The sequence below is a fragment of the Mobula hypostoma genome, chromosome 6, assembly GCF_963921235.1.
Source record: "Mobula hypostoma chromosome 6, sMobHyp1.1, whole genome shotgun sequence".
Classification (NCBI taxonomy): Eukaryota; Metazoa; Chordata; class Chondrichthyes; order Myliobatiformes; family Myliobatidae; genus Mobula; species Mobula hypostoma.
In genome coordinates this window covers 116,672,610-116,692,169 of record NC_086102.1, presented here as the reverse complement: position 1 = coordinate 116,692,169, position 19,560 = coordinate 116,672,610, and the positions used below count along the sequence as shown (strand labels likewise).

The window sequence follows — 19,560 nt, the reverse complement described above, 5'->3', positions numbered from 1 at the left end:
TAGATATGCTTATTTTTGTTTACATGTATGTTGTTTACTTCAAGATTCAAGATTGTTTACTGTCATTCTTTTGTACACAAGTGTAAATGAGAACGAAATGTTTGTTACTCCGGATCTGATGCAGCATAAAAAACACAAACACAATAAATATCAATATAAAAACAATGCTATGAAACACAAGGGTGTGTGTGAGTGTGTGGTGTGTGTGGCGTGCGTGGCGTGTGAGTGTGAGTGTGTTTGTGTGTGCGTGCGTATGTGTGTGTGTTAGACAACCCACAAATTTTTGCTCACTGCGGCTTCAGGCTTGCAGATGCCCCGAAACGGGCAGGAGTGAAGATGAAATGATCACGACTTCAACAAGTTAGGAACTATGAAGTATTTGAAGGTATTGATAATCTTAAATGTTACAATGAGAATGAAGGTTTGGAGGATGGCACTGTATGAAGGCAATCCATTACCTGCACTAAGTGTCTGTGCTGATTTTGGTCATTGTGTGCACTGGATGAATTCCCTCATCAATAACCATTAGGAATTAACATAGTTTCATAGTACTATTGGTAGTAATCTAATTTGTATTTTATTTAAATACATCATTTATTACTCAGTTTTTGTTTTTATACCTTTTTAATTATTTCTATGAAGCTTCAGCTAATTGAGCCAGTCAGTTAATTTGTACAGGTCCCGATGCACTGCAGTTAATGGGAATCCACCGTACATAGGAGTACATTTCAGTCTGTGCCTCTGTACCATGGCTGTATGCGTACAGGTGAACACTTGTCTTTGCTTATTGCTTCTGGGTATGGACGTGGCACCACAGTTAGGTTACTGTTTAATAGTCTGGAGGTCTGAACCTAAAGTTCAAATTCCCACAGCTCTGGAAGTTTCAGCAAACAACAATTACAGCACGGAAACAGGCCCTTTGGCCCACGATATAACCATATAACAATTATAGCACGGAAACAGGCCCTTTGGCCCACGATATAACCATATAACAATTACAGCACGGAAACAGGCCCTTTGGCCCACGATATAACCATATAACAATTACAGCACAGAATCAGGCCCTTTGGCCCATGATATAACCATATAACAATTACAGCATGGAAACAGGCCATCTTGGCCCTTCTAGTCCATGCCGAGCTCTTACTCTCACCTAATCCCACTGACCTGCACTCAGCCCATAACCCTCCATTCCTTTCCTGTCCATATATCTATCCAATTTAACTTTAAACGACAACATCGAACCTGCCTCCACCACTTCTGCTGGAAGCTCGTTCCACACAGCTACCACTCTCTGAGTAAAGAAGTTCCCCCTCATATTACCTCTAAACTTTTGCCCTTTAACTCTCAACTCATGTCCTCTTGTTTGAATCTCTCCCACTCTCAATGGAAAAAGCTTATCCACGTCAACTCTATCTATCCCCCTCATAATTTTAAATAAAAGATTATGTGTTGTGGCAAACTCAATCAATTAGCAATCAAATGCCCAGCTAAACTACTCCCTCCTGCCTGCACAACGTACAGACCCATCCATCCCCCGCACATTTATCTGCTTACCTAAGAGCCTCTTGACGGTTTCTATCACATTCACCTCTACCACCTCCCCCCTGCAACACACTCCAGGGACCCACCACTCACCAGGTAGCACATCGCCTTTCATCTGACCCCTCTCAACTTACATGCATGCCCTCTGGTAGGAGACATTTCAACCTTGGGGAACAGATACTGTCCGTCTACTCTATCCATGCCTCTCCTACTCTTAGATCTCCCTACAGCCTCCACTGCTCCAGAGACAACCCCAGTTAGTCCAGCCTCTCCTCACAGCACGTGCCCTGTAATCCAGGCAGCATCCTAGCACATTTACTGGAAGCGCTGCGTTCGCAGGGCTCTCAGCGTTGTCAATGACTCCTCCCGTCTGTCTCACAATCTCTTTGGCTTCCAACCATCACGCAGAAGGTACTACATTACAAGAACCAGGCCGGGTGACAGCTTTTACCCCCCCTCCCTGCCCACCAGGCTGTGAGACACCCTGCTAACCCTGCTACCACCCACTACACATTACTGATGACAGTGCCAGTAGTGTTATTCTGTTGTATATGTAACTATAGGTCATATATTCACTTCATATCAACTTGTACATCTACAGAATATTTTTATTATCTGTTAACATTATTCTGTTAATATTATTTTATGTGCTGAATGTGATCTATGTACTGTGTCTTGCACCTTGGTCCCAGAGGAAGGCTGTTTGGTTTAGTTGTGTACATGTGTACAATTGAATGACCATGAACTTGACCCTGACCTTGTACATATCATAAGCACCTGTGCACACCACAAGTTACAGAGTTCCAGCGAGAATAAGTCCCATTAACCACTACCCTCTGTCTTGTATGGGCAGGGTAATTCACTGTGGACCCCAAGCATTTTAATCTTCTGGATGAGCCTGCCCTGAGGGAGCTTGCCAAACACCTGACTAAAATACACGTAGACACCTTCATCAGTCACCTTCGTTGCCTCCAAAAAAACTCACTCAAGTTAGTGAGGCACGACTTGCTCTACACTAAGCCATGCTGGCTGTTTCTAATTAGGTAATGGTTTTCCAAATGCTTATAAATCCTATCTCTAATAATCCTCTCCAGTGCTTCTCTGTCACCCGACATGGAGAATCATCGGTCTCTAGTTTCCAGGATTATCCCATTTCCCTTCTAGAATAATGGAACAATATTAGCAACTGGTCAGTCCTCTGGGACCTCGCCTGTGGCGAGAGAGGACAGAAAGAAAATGGTGAATATCCTAGCACTCTCATCTCTTGCCTCTCTCAATAACCGAGGATCAAGCCTTGGAGACTTACTGAACTTAACATTCTTTAAGACAGCGGTCCCCAACCTCCGGGCCGCGAACTGATACATTGCCACAAAGAATGCAGCGGTAGCCAGAATGCACCCAGCACATCTTTAAGAAAAAAGCCGAAATAAACAAGCTAATTAATTAGGTGCTGCCCGCCACGTAAATGTCAGCCCAGATCAGAGGCGATCGCTAATTGCGTCTCACTGGAATTCATTTTTCTAAATTCCAGTGAGAACAGGCTCAGAGCCATCAAATGCTCTTCATATGATAACCCTTTCATTCCCAGAATATTTTTCGTGAACCTCCTCTGAGCCTTCTCCAATGCCAGCACTTTGTTTCTTAGATAAGAGGCTCAAAGCTGCTGGCAATACTCCAAGTGAAACCTTGCCTATAACGTTTCAGCATTACGTCCTTGTTTTTATATTCTACTCCTCTCAAAATGAATGCGAACTTTGCATCTGCCTTCCTCACCACCAACTCACCTGCAAATTAACCTTTACGGATTCCTGCACGAGGACACCCAAGCCCCATTGCACTTGGAATTTTGGAATTTTCTCCCCGTTTAGAAAACAGTCTACCCTTTATTCCTTCTATCAAAGTACATGATCATACACCACCTGGCACTATATTCCACTTGTCACTTTTTGTCCATTCTAAACTAAGTCCTTCTGCAGCCTCCTGTTTCCACAACATTACCTGCCCCTCCACCCACCTTCATATCAGAAAACCTACAGCACAATACAGGCTCTTCGGCCCACAAAACTATGCCGAACACGTACTTACTTTAGAAATTAACTACGGTTACCCACAGCCCTCTATTTTCGAAGCTCCATGTACCTATCCAAAAGTCTCTTAAAAGACCCTATCGTATCCGCCTCCACCACCGTCGCCGGCAGCCCATTCCACGCACTCACCACTCTCTGCGTAAAAAAACTTACTCCTGATATCTCCTCTGTACCTGCCTCCAAGCACCTTAAAACTGTGCCCTCTCGTGTTAGCTATTTCAGCCCTGGGGAAAAGCCTCTGATTATCCACACGATCAATGCCTCTCATCATCTTATACACCTCTATCAGGTCACCGCTCATTCTACATCACTCCAAGGAGAAAAGGCCAAGTTCACTCAACTTATTCTCGTAAGGCATGCTCCCCAATCCAGGCAACATCCTTGTAAATCTCTTCTGCACCCTTTCTATGGTTTCCACATCCTTCCTATAGTGAGGCGACCAGAACTGAGCACAATATTCCAAGTGGGGCCTCACCAGGGTCTGATAAAGCTATAACATTACCTCTCTGCTCTTGAACTCAATCCCACGGTTGATGAAGGCCAATGTACCGTATACCTTCTTAACCACAGAGTCAACCTGCGCAGCAGCTTTGAGTGTCCGAGATCCCTCTGATCCTCCACACTGCCAGGAGTCTTACTATTAATACAATATTCTGCCATCATATTTGACCTACCAAAATGAACCACCTCACACTTATCTGGGTTGAACGCCATCTGCCACTTCTCAGCCCAGTTTTCCATCCTATCGATGTCCTTCTGTAACCTCTGACAGACCTACACACTATCCACAACACTCCCAACCTTTGTGTCATCAGCAAGTTTACTAACCCATCCCTCCACTTCCTCATCCAGGTCATTTATAAAAATCACGAAGGGGTCCCAGAACAGATCCCTGAGGCACACCACTAGTCACCGACCTCCATGCAGAATATGACCCATCTACAACCACTTTTTGCCCTCTGTGGGCAAGCCAGTTCTGGTTCCACAAAGCAATGTCCCCTTGGATCCCATATCTCCTTACTTCTCAATAAGCCTTGCATGGGGTACTTTATCAAATGCTTTGCTGAAATCCATATACACTACATCTACTGCTCTACCTTCCCCTGAACATTTGCCACATTTCTGCTGTACATTTCCCTGAAAACATCTGTTCCCAATTTATGCTTCCAAGTTCCTGCCTGATAGCTTCATAATTCCCCTTACTCCAATTAAACACTTTCCTAACTTGTCTGTTCCTATCCCTCTCCAAAGCTATTGTAAAGGAGATAGAATTGTGATCACTGTCTCCAAAATGCTCTCCCACTGAGAGAACCTGATCAGGTTCATTTCCCAATGCCAGATCAAGTACAGCCTCTCCTCTTGTAGGCTTATCTACATATTGTGTCAAGAAACCTTCCTGAACACACATAACAAATTCCACCCCATCTAAACCCCTTGCTCTAGGGAGATGCCAATCAATATTTGGGAAATTAAAATCTCCCACGACAACTCTGTTATTATTGCACCTTTCCAGAATCTGTCTCCTTATCTGCTCCTCGATGCCCCTGTTACTATTGGGTGGTCTATAAAAAAACACCCAGTCGAGTTATTGACCTCTTCCTGTTCCTAACTTCCACCCACAGAGACTCAGTAGACAATTTCTCCATGACTTCCTCCTTTTCTGCAGCTGTGACACTATCTCTGATCAGCACTGCCATGCCCCCACCTCATTTGCCTCCCTCCCAGTCCTTTCTGAAACATCTAAAGCCTGGCACTCTAAGTAACCATTCCTGCCCCTGAGCCATTTGTCTCTGTAATGGCCACAGCATCATAGCTCCAGGTACTGATCCGTGCTCTAAGCTCATCTGCTTTGTTCATAATACTCCTTACATTAAAATAGACACACCTCAAACCAACGGACTGAGTGCGTCCCTTCTCTATCACCTGCCTATCCTCCCCCTGTCTCCAAGCTTTCTCTATCTGTGAGCCAACCACCCTTTCCTCCGTCTCTTCAGTTCAGTTCCCACCCCCCCCCCCAGCAATTCTAGTTTAAACTCTCCCCAATATCCTTAGCAAACCTCCCTGCCAGGATATTGGTCCCACTCAGATTCAAGAGCAACCCGTCCTTTTTGTACAGGTCATTCCTGCCCCAAAAGAGGACCCAATGATCCAGAAATCTGAATCCCTGCCCCCTGCTGCAATCCCTTAGCCACGAATTTATCCTCCACCTCATTCTATTCCTATACTTACTGTCACGTGGCACAGGCAGTAATCCCGAGATTACTACCTTTGAGGTTCTGCTTCTCAACTTCCTTCCTAACTCTCTGTAGTCTGTTTTCAGGACCTCCTCCCTTTTCCTACCTATGTGGTTGGTACCAATATTCCACAGACTTGGCCTCAAAGCCATCAGATCCGCCATCCAAATAGTTGACATATAACGTCAAAAAGAATTGGTCCCAACACTGATGCCTACAGAACACCACTAGCTACTGGCAGCCAATCAGAAAAGGCTTCCTTTATTCCCGCACTTTGCCTTCTGCCAATCAGCTAATCCTCTATCCATGCTAGTATCTTTCCTGTAATGCCATGGGCTCTTATCTTGCTACACAACTTCACGTGCGGCACCTTGTCAAAGGCCTTCTGAAAATCCCAGTATGCCACAGACACTGATTCTCCTTCGTCTATTCTGCTTGTTACTTCTTCAAAGATTTTCATCAGATGTCAGGCAAGATTTTCCCTTGAGGAAACCATACTGACTTTGTCCACTTTGCTTGTTAGATTTCCTACGTACTGATTTAAAAAAACCTTCCTGGATGCACCTAAAAAATTCTGCCCCATCTTAAGCTGAGGAGGTCCCAGACTATATAAGGGAAATTAAAGTCACCCATGACAACTACCCTGTTGTTATCACACCCTTCCCTTATCTACCCGCATCTCTGTTCCTTAACGTCTCAGTGGCTATTGGACGCTATGTGGCATAATCCCGTTAGAATGATTGCACCTTTCTTATTTTTGAGTTCTATTCATATAGATGAGCCCTCCAGTACCCCCCATCTCAGTGCAGCTGTGATATTGTCCCTGATTAATACTACAACTACTCTCCAACTCCCTTTACCCCCTTCTGTATCTTTACTAAAACTTCAAATCAGCCTACACGCCAAAGACATATATACAAGGGGTGATTGATAAGTTCGTGGCCTAAGGTAGAAGAAGTCAATTTCAGAAAACCTAGCACATTTATTTTTCAACATAGTCCCCTCCTACATTTACACGCTTAGTCCAGCGGTCGTGGAGCATACGGATCTTGGGCCTCCGGAAAGTGTCCACAGCAGGGGTGATTGATAAGTTTGTGGCCTAAGGTAGAAGATGAGTTATACAGCTCTCGTTACATGCACATGCAGTTCAACTCTTTGAGTGATTATGCCGAAAGTTTGAAGTTAATAACTCATCTTCTTCTACCTTAGGCCACGAAGTTATCAATCACCCCTGATAAGTTATTCAAACTTCCTGCATAATCACTCAAAGCGTTGAACTGCACGTGCATGTAACGAGAGCTGTATAACTCATCTCCTTCTACCTCAGGCCACGAACTTATCAATCACCCCTCCTTCGGAAAGATGTCGGAAAAAGGCCCGGAATATCATGTAGAAACCGGGGAATTATAGGCCGGTTAGCCTAACGTCGGTGGTGGGGAAACTGCTGGAGTCAGTTATCAAGGATGTGATAACAGCACATTTGGAAAGCGGTGAAATGATCGGACAAAGTCAGCATGGATTTGTGAAAGGAAAATCATGTCTGACGAATCTCATAGAATTTTTTGAGGATGTAACTAGTAGAGTGGATAGGGGAGAACCAGTGGATGTGGTATATTTGGATTTTCAAAAGGCTTTTGACAAGGTCCCACATAGGAGATTAGTGTGCAAACTTAAAGCACACGGTATTGGGGGTAAGGTATTGGTGTGGGTGGAGAATTGGTTAGCAGACAGGAAGCAAAGAGTGGGAATAAACGGGACCTTTTCAGAATGGCAGGCGGTGACTAGTGGGGTACCGCAAGGCTCAGTGCTGGGACCCCAGTTGTTTACAATATATATTAATGACTTGGATGAGGGAATTAAATGCAGCATCTCCAAGTTTGCGGATGACACGAAGCTGGGTGGCAGTGTTAGCAGTGAGGAGGATGCTAAGAGGATGCAGGGTGACTTGGATAGGTTGGGTGAGTGGGCAAACTCATGGCAGATGCAATTTAATGTGGATAAATGTGAAGTTATCCACTTTGGTGGCAAAAATAGGAAAACAGATTATTATCTGAATGGTGGCCGATTAGGAAAAGGGGAGGTGCAACGAGACCTGGGTGTCATTATACACCAGTCATTGAAAGTGGGCATGCAGGTACAGCAGGCGGTGAAAAAGGCGAACGGTATGCTGGCATTTATAGCGAGAGGATTCGAGTACAGGAGCAGGGAGGTACTACTGCAGTTGTACAAGGCCTTGGTGAGACCACACCTGGAGTATTGTGTGCAGTTTTGGTCCCCTAATCTGAGGAAAGACATCTTTGCCATAGAGGGAGTACAAAGAAGGTTCACCAGATTGATTCCTGGGATGGCAGGTCTTTCATATGAAGAAAGACTGGATGAACTGGGCTTGTACTCGTTGGAATTTAGAAGATTGAGGGGGGATCTGATTGAAACGTATAAGATCCTAAAGGGATTGGACAGGCTAGATGCAGGAAGATTGTTCCCGATGTTGGGGAGGTCTAGAACGAGGGGTCACAGTTTGAGGATAGAGGGGAAGCCTTTTAGGACCGAGGTTAGGAAAAACTTCTTCACACAGAGAGTGGTGAATCTGTGGAATTCTCTGCCACAGCAAACTGTTGAGGCCAGTTCATTAGCTATGTTTAAAAGGAAGTTAGATATGGCCCTTGTGGCTACAGGGGTCAGGGGGTATGGAGGGAAGGCTGGGTTCTGAGTTGGATGATCAGCCATGATCATAATAAATGGCGGTGCAGGCTCGAAGGGCCGAATGGCCTACTCCTGCACCTATTTTCTATGTTTCTATGTTTCTAATATCATGTAGGATGGCACACACCCTGCTCAGGGACTGTTTGTCCCACTGGGAAGAGGCTAGACAGTATCCATGCCCGTCCCCCGCGCACTGCCACTTTACAGTTACTCATACATTGTGTTTTATAGGATTGCTTTCATATTTATATTGTGTATTTTAAAAATGCTGCGTCGGATACTGTGTAACGTGTACTGAAAAATGACAATAAACCATCTTGAATTCTACCATCCATTCCTATCCCTCTCTCAACCAAGTCTCATCACAGTTCCATATACTGATCCACGCTTCATTCCTTCACCCTCTCGTATAATATTCCTGGCATTAAAATACATACACTTCAACTTGTCTGCCCGACCATGTCTATTACCTTGCTCTTGTCTGTTCTTACTGGTCACAACATCTCCCTTCCTCTCAATCTCTCCATTTTATGACCTGGTTACATCCCCCTGCCAAACCAGTTCAAACCCTCCTGAATCGCACAAGCAAATCTCCCGGCCAGGAAATTGGTTCCTCTCCAGTTAAGGTACAACCTGCTCCTCTTATACAGGTCACCGCGCCCCAGAAGTTCTAATGGTCCGAGAACCTAAAGCCCTGCCCCCCGCACCAGTTCCTCAGCCACACATTCAGTTGTCCTCTGGTAAAGGTAGTCACATGGAACGATAAGTACAAGACTACTAGTTACTCATGGAAACTAATCTAGTGCTGTAATCTACCCACCTTCCCATCACCAGGCTTCACCTATCATCTGCCAGCTTGTGCTCCTTCCCCTCTCCTACCTTTTTATTCCAGCTTCTTCCCCTTTCCTTTCCAGACCTGATGAAGGGTCTCAGCCTGAAATGTTGACCGTCTATCCCCTACCTGACCTGATGAGTTTGAGTTCCTCCAACATTTTGTGGATACATGGAAGTTTCTGGTCCACAAAAGTTCCTCAGAGACTGAGTCACGTCCCCAGTCTCACTCCTGGTGACCCACTAACCTCCGAACGCGTCACTGGTTTATATGGACTCGTGTGTTGGTGCGCTTACTCACTTGGGTGACTTGAGGTCCCTGTGGATGATCTTGTGGAGGTGTAGGTAGTTCATTCCGCTGGCGATTCCTGAGGACCAATCCACCAGTAAGCGGGGACTGATCTTCCGGCCGGCCCTTAGGACCTCATACAGCTGCCCGTGGGCACAGTACTCCATTATAATGCAGTAACACGGGGCCTGCGTGCATACCCCCCTGGGGAGAGACAAACACACAGCATGCTCTTATTGCCGGAGGGCAGATTGTCCCAGGGACCACAATCCCTAGCTCCTCCCACTGCTTACTGGTCACAAGGTATGGCTGGTAATTCTTTCTTCTCCCATACTGCCCCCTTCACAGTTGTCACCATCAACCATTCACAGTTCCACGGTGACCTATTTCAAGTACCTGCGTCAGAATTTAAAGCATTCACAAAGGACGTTACTGGGGCTGGAGGGCCCGCGCTTTGAGCAGAGGCCGGATACACGGCACCAATACAGGCCCTTCGGCCCAAATGGTCCTTACTAATCCAAATGCCTCTAAGTGTTGCAACCGTACCCTATTCGATCACTTCCTCTGTCCGTCTGCGGCTTTTCTCCTGGGAGCCGAGGAGTCCGAGGGATGACCTTGTAGAGGTTTGTAACAGTCATGAGGGGCATAGATAAGGTCCAGCATCTTTTCCCCAGAGTATAGGAGTACAAAAATAGAGGGCACAGGTTTAAGCTGCGAGCAACACACATCAAAGTTGCTGGTGAACGCAGCAGGCCAGGCAGCATCTCTAGGAAGAGGTACAGTCAATGTTTCAGGCCGAGACCCTTCGTCAGGACTAACTGAAAGAAGAGCTCGTAAGAGATTTGAAAGTGGGAGGGGGAGGGGGAGATCCAAAATGATAGGAGAAGACATGAGGGGGAGGGATGGAGCCAAGAGCTGGACAGGTGATAGGCAAAAGGGATATGAGAGGATCATGGGACAGGAGGCCCAGGGAGAAGGAAAAGGGGGAGGGGGGGAAAAACCCAAAGGATGGGCAAGGGGTATAGAGGGAGAGGGAGGGGGAGAGGGAGGGGGAGAGGGAGGGGGAGAGGGAGGGGGAGAGGGAGGGGGAGAGGGAGGGGGAGAGGGAGGGGGAGAGGGAGAGGGAGAGGGAGAGGGAGAGGGAGAGGGAGAGGGAGAGGGAGAGGGAGAGGGAGAGGGAGAGGGAGAGGGAGAGGGAGAGGGAGAGGGAGAGGGAGAGGGAGAGGGAGAGGGAGAGGGAGAGGGAGAGGGAGAGGGAGAGGGAGAGGGAGAGGGAATGAGAATGAATGAATGTGTGTATAAATAAATAAATAACGGATGGGGTACGAGGGGGAGCTGGGGCATTAGCGGAAGTTAGAGAAGTCGATGTTCATGCCATCAGGTTGGAGGCTACCCAGACGGAATATAAGGTGTTGTTCCTCCAACCTGAGTGTGGCTTCATCTTTACAGTAGAGGAGGCCGTGGATAGACATGTCAGAATGGGAATGGGATGTGGAATTAAAATGTGTGGCCACTGGGAGAGCTGCGAGGTGAGAGATTTAAAGGGAACTGGAGGGTCAACCAGAGGGTGGTAGGTATATGGAACAAGCTGCCCGGTGGTTGAGGCAGGTACATTAACAAAGTTTAAGAAGACATTTTGAACAGGTACATGGATCTGAAAGGTTCAGAGGGACGTGTGTCAAATGCGGGCAAATGGAACTAGCTCCGCTTGGCACCTTGGTCGGCATGGCTGAGTTGGGCCAAAGGGCCTACTTCAATGCCGTGTGTCTCTGTGACTCTATTTAACCCCCGAGAGGCTCCGGGATAAGGAAACACTGAACTTCAACAACAGTGCTCCACTGGAAACTGTTGGGAAGCTGCTCAACACTGAGATAAGGCTCCCCCAGCGCAGTCACAGTGACCGGTCTTTCCCCGAGAGCTTGAGTTTGGCCTCATTTTGTGACGTATCACCTTTTCCCTCTGCAGACAGCGTGCTGCAAGTGCCTTCTCCCAGGTGCCCTGCAGTTTGTACGGCTACACCAGTCCCATAGCAGACAGGATGAGTAGCAGAATGGGTAAAACGCCTTTCCCACTCTGACCACAGGGATTGTCTCTCCTGTCGGTGAGTTCATCCCTGGGACAAAACTTGGTGCGTGACTCCCCCCCCCCCCCAACTCCCCCTCTGCCAAAAGGGACGGCGGAGATATGAACTTTACTTGAACGCGATGATGTTCGGATGCCTCAGCTTCCTCAAGTGCTTGATGTCTGTCTCCTTCTGCTCCCGGACTTTTTTGATGGCCACATCTTCGCCCCGGAACTTTCCGAGGAAGACGGCTCCCTGAGCTCCGCTCCCCAGCCACTGGAGCTCCGAGATCTCCTCGAAGGGCACCTCCCAGGAATCTGGCAAAACAGGAGTCGCACCAGCATCAGCGGGCAAAACCTTGGCAAAGGACTACGCCGTGCACGTCAGAAACCCGAACGGACAACGGGAGGTACCCCAGGGGCTTCCAGAAGCGCAGCCCCACATCACCTGGCTCCGAGAGGTGAGCTCGGGAGGTTCTGCAGATGCTGGAAGTCACGAGCAACACACACGAAATGCTGGGGGGACTCAGCACGTCAAGCAGCATTTATGCACGGGGATTAACGGTCGACGGTTCAAGCCAAGACCTGAATGCTAACAAAGGGTCCTGGCCCGAAACGTTGACCGTCTATTCCCCTCGATAGATGCTGCCCGACTTGCTGAGTTCCCCTAATATTTTCTGCGTGTGGCCCCCAACGAGACAAGTACCCAACAAGGCATGCAGGAAGTTTGGAGGGTTCGGCCGTTGGGAATTCAGCAAGTTAGAAAGTTGAAAGATGAGCTTATTGGCACTGGTGGTTAGAGGTCGTGAGATTAAACAGTGGGTAGGCGACAAAGCAGAGGAAGTCCATCTCCTTTGGGGAAGTAATACCCAGTAGCACAAGGTACATAACATCAAAGCGTACACAGGGTTTCTTCGGGGTTTTGTGACTAAAAAAAAGTGCTTATTTCTGGTGTGAAATCCAATTGGAATCCATTTCCACACTTATCCCACCACTCCATTAATTTAACTGGATGTTTTGGGCTGTAAATCAGCTCTGAGCCAATGTGCTGGAATGCAAGACCATTAGACAAGGAGAAGAATTAGGCTGTTTGGCCCATTGTGTCTGCTTGGCCATTCCATCATGATTGATTTATTATCCCTCTCAACCCTATTCTCCTGCCTTCTCCCCATAAACTTGTTTGCCCTTACGAATTAAGAACTTATCAACCTCTGTTTTAAATATACCCAGACTTGGCCTCCACAACTGTCTGTGGCAATGAATTCCACAGACTCACCACTATTTCCTATAGTGAGGAGTCTAGGACCAGAGGGCACAGTCTCAGAATAAAAGGATGCATGTTTAGAACAGAGATGAGGAGGAAGTTCTTTAGCCAGAGGGTGGTGAATCTTTGAAAATGAGATTGAGAGGCATAATAAATCAGTCATGATGGAATGGTGGAGAACACTCGATGGGCCAAATGGCATAATTCTGCTCCAATGTCATCTACAAGTTTGCAGTTGGCCAGATCTCAAACGATGAGGTGACAAAGAGTACAGGAAAGAGATAGAGAGCCTACTGGCATGGCATCAAGCCTAGCCATAGCCCTAACCTTCCCTTCAATGTCAGCCAAAAAGCCGTTCATTGACATCAGGGTGGAGAGGAGTGTATGTTCCTGTATGTATCAATGGTGCTGAGGTGGAGATGGTCGAGAGCCTCAAGCTGTGAGGTGCAAATATCTCCAAGAACTTTCTTGGATGCTCTGGCCGATTACATACACCATTGCTTCCTCAGGAGGCTAAATAAATTCAGCTTGTCCCTTTGACCCTCACCTCACAGATGCACCATAAAAAGCATCCGATCTAGATGCATCAACTGCTCTGTCCAAGACTGTTTGTGCATAGCCCAGTCCATCACACAGACCAGCCTTCCCTCCACTGACCCTGTCGACACCTCTCACTCCCTCTGGAAAACAGCCAACATAGTCACCCCTGTCAATCTTTCTTCTCCCCTTCCCCACTATTGGACAGAAGATACATAATCTTGAGAACACATACCACCATGCTCAAGGATAGCTTCTACCCAGCAGTTATCACACACTTGAACAGACCTCTCATACACTACAGATGAATTCTTCATCTTCCAATTTACCCGATTGTGACTTGCACCTTATTTCCCCACCTGCACTGCACTTTCTCTGCAACTGTAGCACTTTATTCTGCATTCTGTTACTGTTTTCCCTTCTACTACCTCAATGTACAGATCTGATGAAATGACCTTGTACGGATAGCATGAAAAACTAAATTTTTCAGAACTAATTACCATAAGACACAGCAGCAGAATTAGGTCACTCAGCCCATCAAATCTGTACCACCAATTCGTCATGGCTGATTTATTATCCCTCTGAACCCCATTCTCCAGCCTTCTCCATGTAACTATTGACACCCTGATTAATCAAGAATCTACCAACTTCCACTTTAAATATGCCAAATTACTTGGATTCCCTTGCCACCTAAAGAAACTCCTCTGTTCTAAAGGGACTGTTGGTTCATTGTATTCTGAGGCTGTGCCCTCTGACCTAAACTCTCCCACTATAGGAAACATCCTCTCCGTGTCCACTCTATCTTGGTCTTTCAATATTTGATAGGTAGACCCAACGCTGAGGAATGCTGTAGCACCAAGAGACCAAGATCCCGATACAGGCAGACAGGGCAATGGAGAATGTATACACACTGCACCATTCCCCCCACCCCCCACAGACACACTGATAGATACACAATACTACAAGAAATCGAATACTAACTGGCGTGTAAGCAGACACACAATAACTCCAAATGAAACTGGACAGAATGCTGACAGGTAAATAATACTAATTAGTACAACAAACAGTAGAACTCCACCAATCTGGTACTCTCAGGACTTTACTGGCTGTCAGTTTTTCCAGGCTATTGATGTTACGCTGATGAATACTTTAAAATCCTTCAATTTTAAGGAATTAAGTAACAGTACGATACATTTCCCAATGAACTCGGTAAGTTTGAAGGGAGCATAGGAAACACGGCCAAGCAGTCTGAAGGGGGCCCAGGGAGTCGAACCTGATGAGCTTAAAGCGAAGGAGGAAACAGTGTCCCAGTGAGGCTCTTGTCACAGAATCAGGCCAGCTCGAAGGGAGGGCAGGACACAGTTAAACACAGGCTAATCAAATCAGAACCAGAATCGGGTACAGTATTACTGACGTGTATGAAATGTGTTGCTTTCAGGCAGCACAGTATAATACGCATTACTATATAAAATTAGTGAGGTCGTGTTCGTGGGGTGATTCATTGTCCACTCGGAAATCTGACGGGCGAGGGGAAGAAGCTGTTCCTAAAATGTTCCTTCAGATCCCCGTACCTCCTCTCTGATGGTAGTAACAGGAAGGGAGCACGTCCGGGGGGGATGGGGGCCCTTGATCACTAACAACAATTTGGTCATTGGTTTATTACTGTCACATGATTCGATGTACCGCGAGAAGCTTATACATGCAGATCATATCATCGCATCAGTGCACTGAGGTAGTGCAAGGGGAAAAAACGATAACAGAACGCAGAATGAAGTGTTACAATTACAGAGAAAGTGCGGTGCAGGCAAGCGGTAAGGAGCACAGAAAATAACAAGATAGAGGTCAAGGTCAGTCACCATGCCGCAGGTCCATTCAGGAGTTTTGTAACACTGGGTTAGAAGCTGTCCTTCAGCCTGATGCCTTCAAGCTTTTCTGTCCTCGGTAGGGATTAGTATAGGAGAGTAAACACGTTTTCCCCATTGTGTTTAAAGGGAGTGTGGAAATGGGACCCTGGTGAGTTTCAGGGCCAGCAGGGCACAGGACTTGGTGTGATTAATGTAAGTGTGGGAAGTGGAATGGTAGAGTAGTGGTTAGCATTGTGCTTTAAGGTGCCAAAGAAACTGGGTTCAATTCCTGTCAACACACACAAAACGCTGCGGGAACTCAGCAGGCCAGGCAGCATCTACAGAAGAGAGTGCGGTCAGCGTTTCGGGCCGTATCCTGCTGAAGGGTCTCAGCTCAAGTCGTTGACTGTTTACTCTTTTCCGCAGATGCTGCCTGGCCTGCTGAGTTCCTCCGGCGTTTTGTGTGTGTTGCTTGGATTTCCTGCAAATGGAGATTTTCTCTTGTTTGTGATTCAATTCCTGCCTCTCCCAGTAAGGAGTTTGGATGTTATCCTTGTGACTGTGTGGGTTTTCTCCCACATTCCAAAGACGTACGGGTTGGTGGGATAAAAGGCCACGTAGGTGCAATTGGGCAGCGTATAGCCCAAAGGGTCTAAGGGCCTGTTACTGGGCTGTATCGCCAAATATAAAAATAAAAGAACCAGGTGCGTTTACTGGGAACACTGGAAACGGGGTCCGGTGAGTTTAAGGTGAATTACACAGGGAATGTGGGAATTGCGGGAACCGCGGATTTAATGAGAACACTGGAAACGGGGTCCGGTGCGTTTAAGGTGAATTACACAGGGAATGTGGGAATTGCGGGAACCGCGGATTTAATGAGAACACTGGAAACGGGGTCCGGTGAGTTTAATGTGAATTACACAGGGAATGTGGGAATTGCGGGAACTGCACCTGGTGAGTTTAAGGTGAATTACACAGGGAATGTGGGAATTGCGGGAACGCGGATTTGGTGGGAACACTGGAAACAGGGCCTGGTGAGCTTAAAAGAAGTGCTAGAAACAGGACTTTGAAGGGAGGGCGGCAACCAGTGCCTGGTGAGACAGACCTCATCAGAATTTCCAAATAATCAGAAAGCAGGGCATCAAGAGCAAGTGGGACGATGCAAACGGTACAACATTCATTGGCAGAAAGCCGCCAGGTATAGAGCCGAGCAGAACGTTACTGACCGGTATGAGAAATGCCAGCACTGATGACACGTACCTTGCTGCTGCAGTTTATAATCCGTGGAATAGGCTTTTCCGATGATGTTCCACACTGGCCTTAAGCAGCCAAACAGCCCCTCCAGGAATCCACCCGAGCCGGAGCCCGACCCCGACCCCGTGCGGTTATAGTGAACCCTCACTTCATCTGGCTTGCTGCGGTCACCGTCACCGCCTCCGCCACCGTCCCCGTTCCCATTCCCGTCCTCGGTGGTCCTGGTGGGCCCCGCCTCCTCGTGCTCCCTCAGCTGCAACACGCTGTTCTCAAAGTGGTCGCGGGAGTCCTCGCTGAGGCTGGTCAGCACGGTGACGGTGACGGCGTGGTTGGAATTGTCCCCATGGGGCAGCCCCTTCTCCTGCAGGTTATCCAGGATCTCAGGGGGAGAGTACGCCGGCTTGTGCTCCACTCCTCGGACCCTGGCCCTTTGCCCCGGCGTCCCCAGCTCTTCCTTCAGGTTCTGGTTGATGAGGTTAGAGGGGGGCGACCAGGTCAGAGCCTCCTGCGGACTGGCCATCACACTGTGTGTGTGCATGGGGCAGACGGCCAGGGGTGGCTTTCACTTCAATCCCAGGGTACAACCAAATGACAAGGCCAGGCAACCAAACCTGCAAGGAAGTGGAAAAAGATTCATGAATAGCCAGCCACTCTGTGAGGTGTAGCCTGAGCAGATAGACCAGAAGATATAGGAGAGTTGGGCCATTCAGCCCATCAAATCTATCATGCCTGATTTATTATTCTTGTCAACCCCATTCTCTTGCCTTTGCCTGTAACCTTTGACCCCCTGATTAATCAAGAACTTTTCAACCTCTGCTCTAAATATACCCAATGACCTGACCTCCACAGCCATCTGTGGCAACGGATTCCACAGATTCATCGCCCTCTAAGAAATTCCTCCTCATCTGTCCTAAAGGGACACCCTTGCATTTTGAGGCTACGTCCTCTGCTCCTAGACTCCCCCACTATGGGAAAAATCCTCTCCACATCCACTCTGTCCAGAGCTTTCAACAGTCGATAGGTTTCATTGAGACCCCCCCTTGTTCTAAACTCCTGCGAGTACAGACCCGCAGCCATCAAACACTCCTCATTCTTCACTTCAAAAGTGAGAAGCAAGGGAAGGGTCGATGAAAGACCAGGCTTCATGTTGGAAGAACCCATGGAAAGCCACTCAGGGCCCTCATTTCCCTGTCAGTGTCACAACACATTCAGAGAGTAGTGGTATCTGCTCCGCTTTGTGTGACGCGTCCCCCTACCCCCGACATTCCCGTGAATGGATTTATTACTGGGTTTCCTGCGCCCTCTCACCTACTTTTCACAAATGCTCCAATTTGCACAAATGACGCAACGGTTTTGGAGCTTGTGGGTGTAGCTGTGTTCATACCAGTGCCATATCTCTTCACAACACTGACTGCACACCTTGAGTGCTCTTCGGGCGGACTGGCATCACGAAAAGCATGACAGAAATCTGCTCTCCTTACCTCTGCCTTGACAGCTGCACTCTCCATGGCCACTTTATTAGCTCGTTAACGCAAATATCTAATCAACCAATCGTGTGGCAGCAACTCAATGCATAAAAGCATGCAGACATGGTCAAGAGGTTCAGTTGTTGTTCAGACCGAACATCAGAACGGGGAAGAAATGTGATCTCAGTGAGTTTGACTGTGGAATGATTGCTGGTGCCAGAAGGGCTGGTTTGGCTATCTCAGAGACTCCTGGGATTTTCATGCACAACAGCCTCTGGAGTTTTTAAGAGAATGGTGTGAAAAACAAAAAACATCCAGTGTGTGCCAGTTCTGTGGGTGAGATCACCTTGTCAGTGAGCGAGGTCGGGGAGAATGGCCAGACGGGTTCAAGCTGACAGGAAGGCGACAGTGACTCATATAACCACGCGTTACAACAGTGGTGTGCAGAAGAGCACCTCTGAACGCACAACATGGCAAACTTTGAAGTGGTCGGGCTACAGCGTCAGAAGAGCATAAACATACACTCAGTGGCCACTCTCTCAGGTACAGGAGGTACCTAATAAAGTGGCTACTAGGTGTATATTGCGAAGTTAAAAGCCCCTGGGGCAATCCTGCGGCTGTCTCGACTCTCTCCTACGAGCCTGCCACCTACCCGCAGGCTTTTTCCCTTTCACTCCCTCTTCCACCCGAGGGGCCGACGACTTCGGCAGCTTCCAGAAGGTGAAAGCAACACTTGCGTGGAAATAATACTAGCTGGATTTCAGCATGTGAATAATGTAGCAGATAATCCTTCACTAACCAGTCACCACCTGACATGGGAAGATTGCAGAGCTAGGAAAAGAGCTCTCAAGTGACAGCCAAACAAACTCGACTTGCCAGCCAGTGAAATGGCACCTCTCCAGACCTGGTGTTACTGTGATTACACCCTGCACACTCATGGCAATAAAGAGCCATGCAGGCGTCTCTAGGTTTTGATTAAACTTCAGCGCACTGCTTCCGCTTTTCTCTCAGACCTTTCTCACCTATTGTGTTATATGGATCCCCAACTCAACACTGAAGAACAACAGCTGAACTTCTGTCTGCACGCACTGCGGCCTTTATCTCCCATTCCCAAGCCCCATGGAAAGTATGTATCTGGTTATGAAGGAGATCGTGGTCACAAAATCCACTGACACACATCCACAGCTTTCATACCACTTTCTGAGGTGGGCCAAAAATTCCACAACTTCATCTAACCCAGTCTGTATGAAAAATGTCCCCGCACAAGCATGTCACGTCTCTGATTGTTCCCTGCCTTCCCAAGTCAAGATTTATCCTGTCCCTCAAAAAAACTTTTCCGATAACTTTCCTGCTGATGGAAGCCTGCTCACTGGTCTGTGATTAGCAGGCTTTCCTCCGCCGCTACTTACCGTCCTCCTCGGTTTTGTGGCCGGCAAAGATGCTGC

General features: G+C 47.5%; 1 protein-coding gene across 11 annotated transcripts in view; it reads right to left on the bottom strand.

Annotated features, from left to right (window-relative positions):
* The window catches only part of si:ch211-45c16.2 (mitogen-activated protein kinase kinase kinase 13), a 204,334-nt gene that overhangs the window by 54,999 nt on the left and 129,775 nt on the right, over positions 1 to 19,560 (bottom strand). For all 11 annotated transcript variants that reach the window (XM_063051540.1, XM_063051543.1, XM_063051541.1 and 8 more), the window contains 3 exons: positions 16,656 to 17,260; positions 11,885 to 12,068; positions 9,702 to 9,893 (listed from right to left, as the gene is read on the bottom strand). In XM_063051540.1, the coding sequence (XP_062907610.1) occupies positions 9,702 to 9,893; positions 11,885 to 12,068; positions 16,656 to 17,187 (908 nt within the window). In that variant the 5' untranslated portion in view covers positions 17,188 to 17,260. The remainder of the gene's footprint in view (positions 1 to 9,701; positions 9,894 to 11,884; positions 12,069 to 16,655; positions 17,261 to 19,560) is intronic.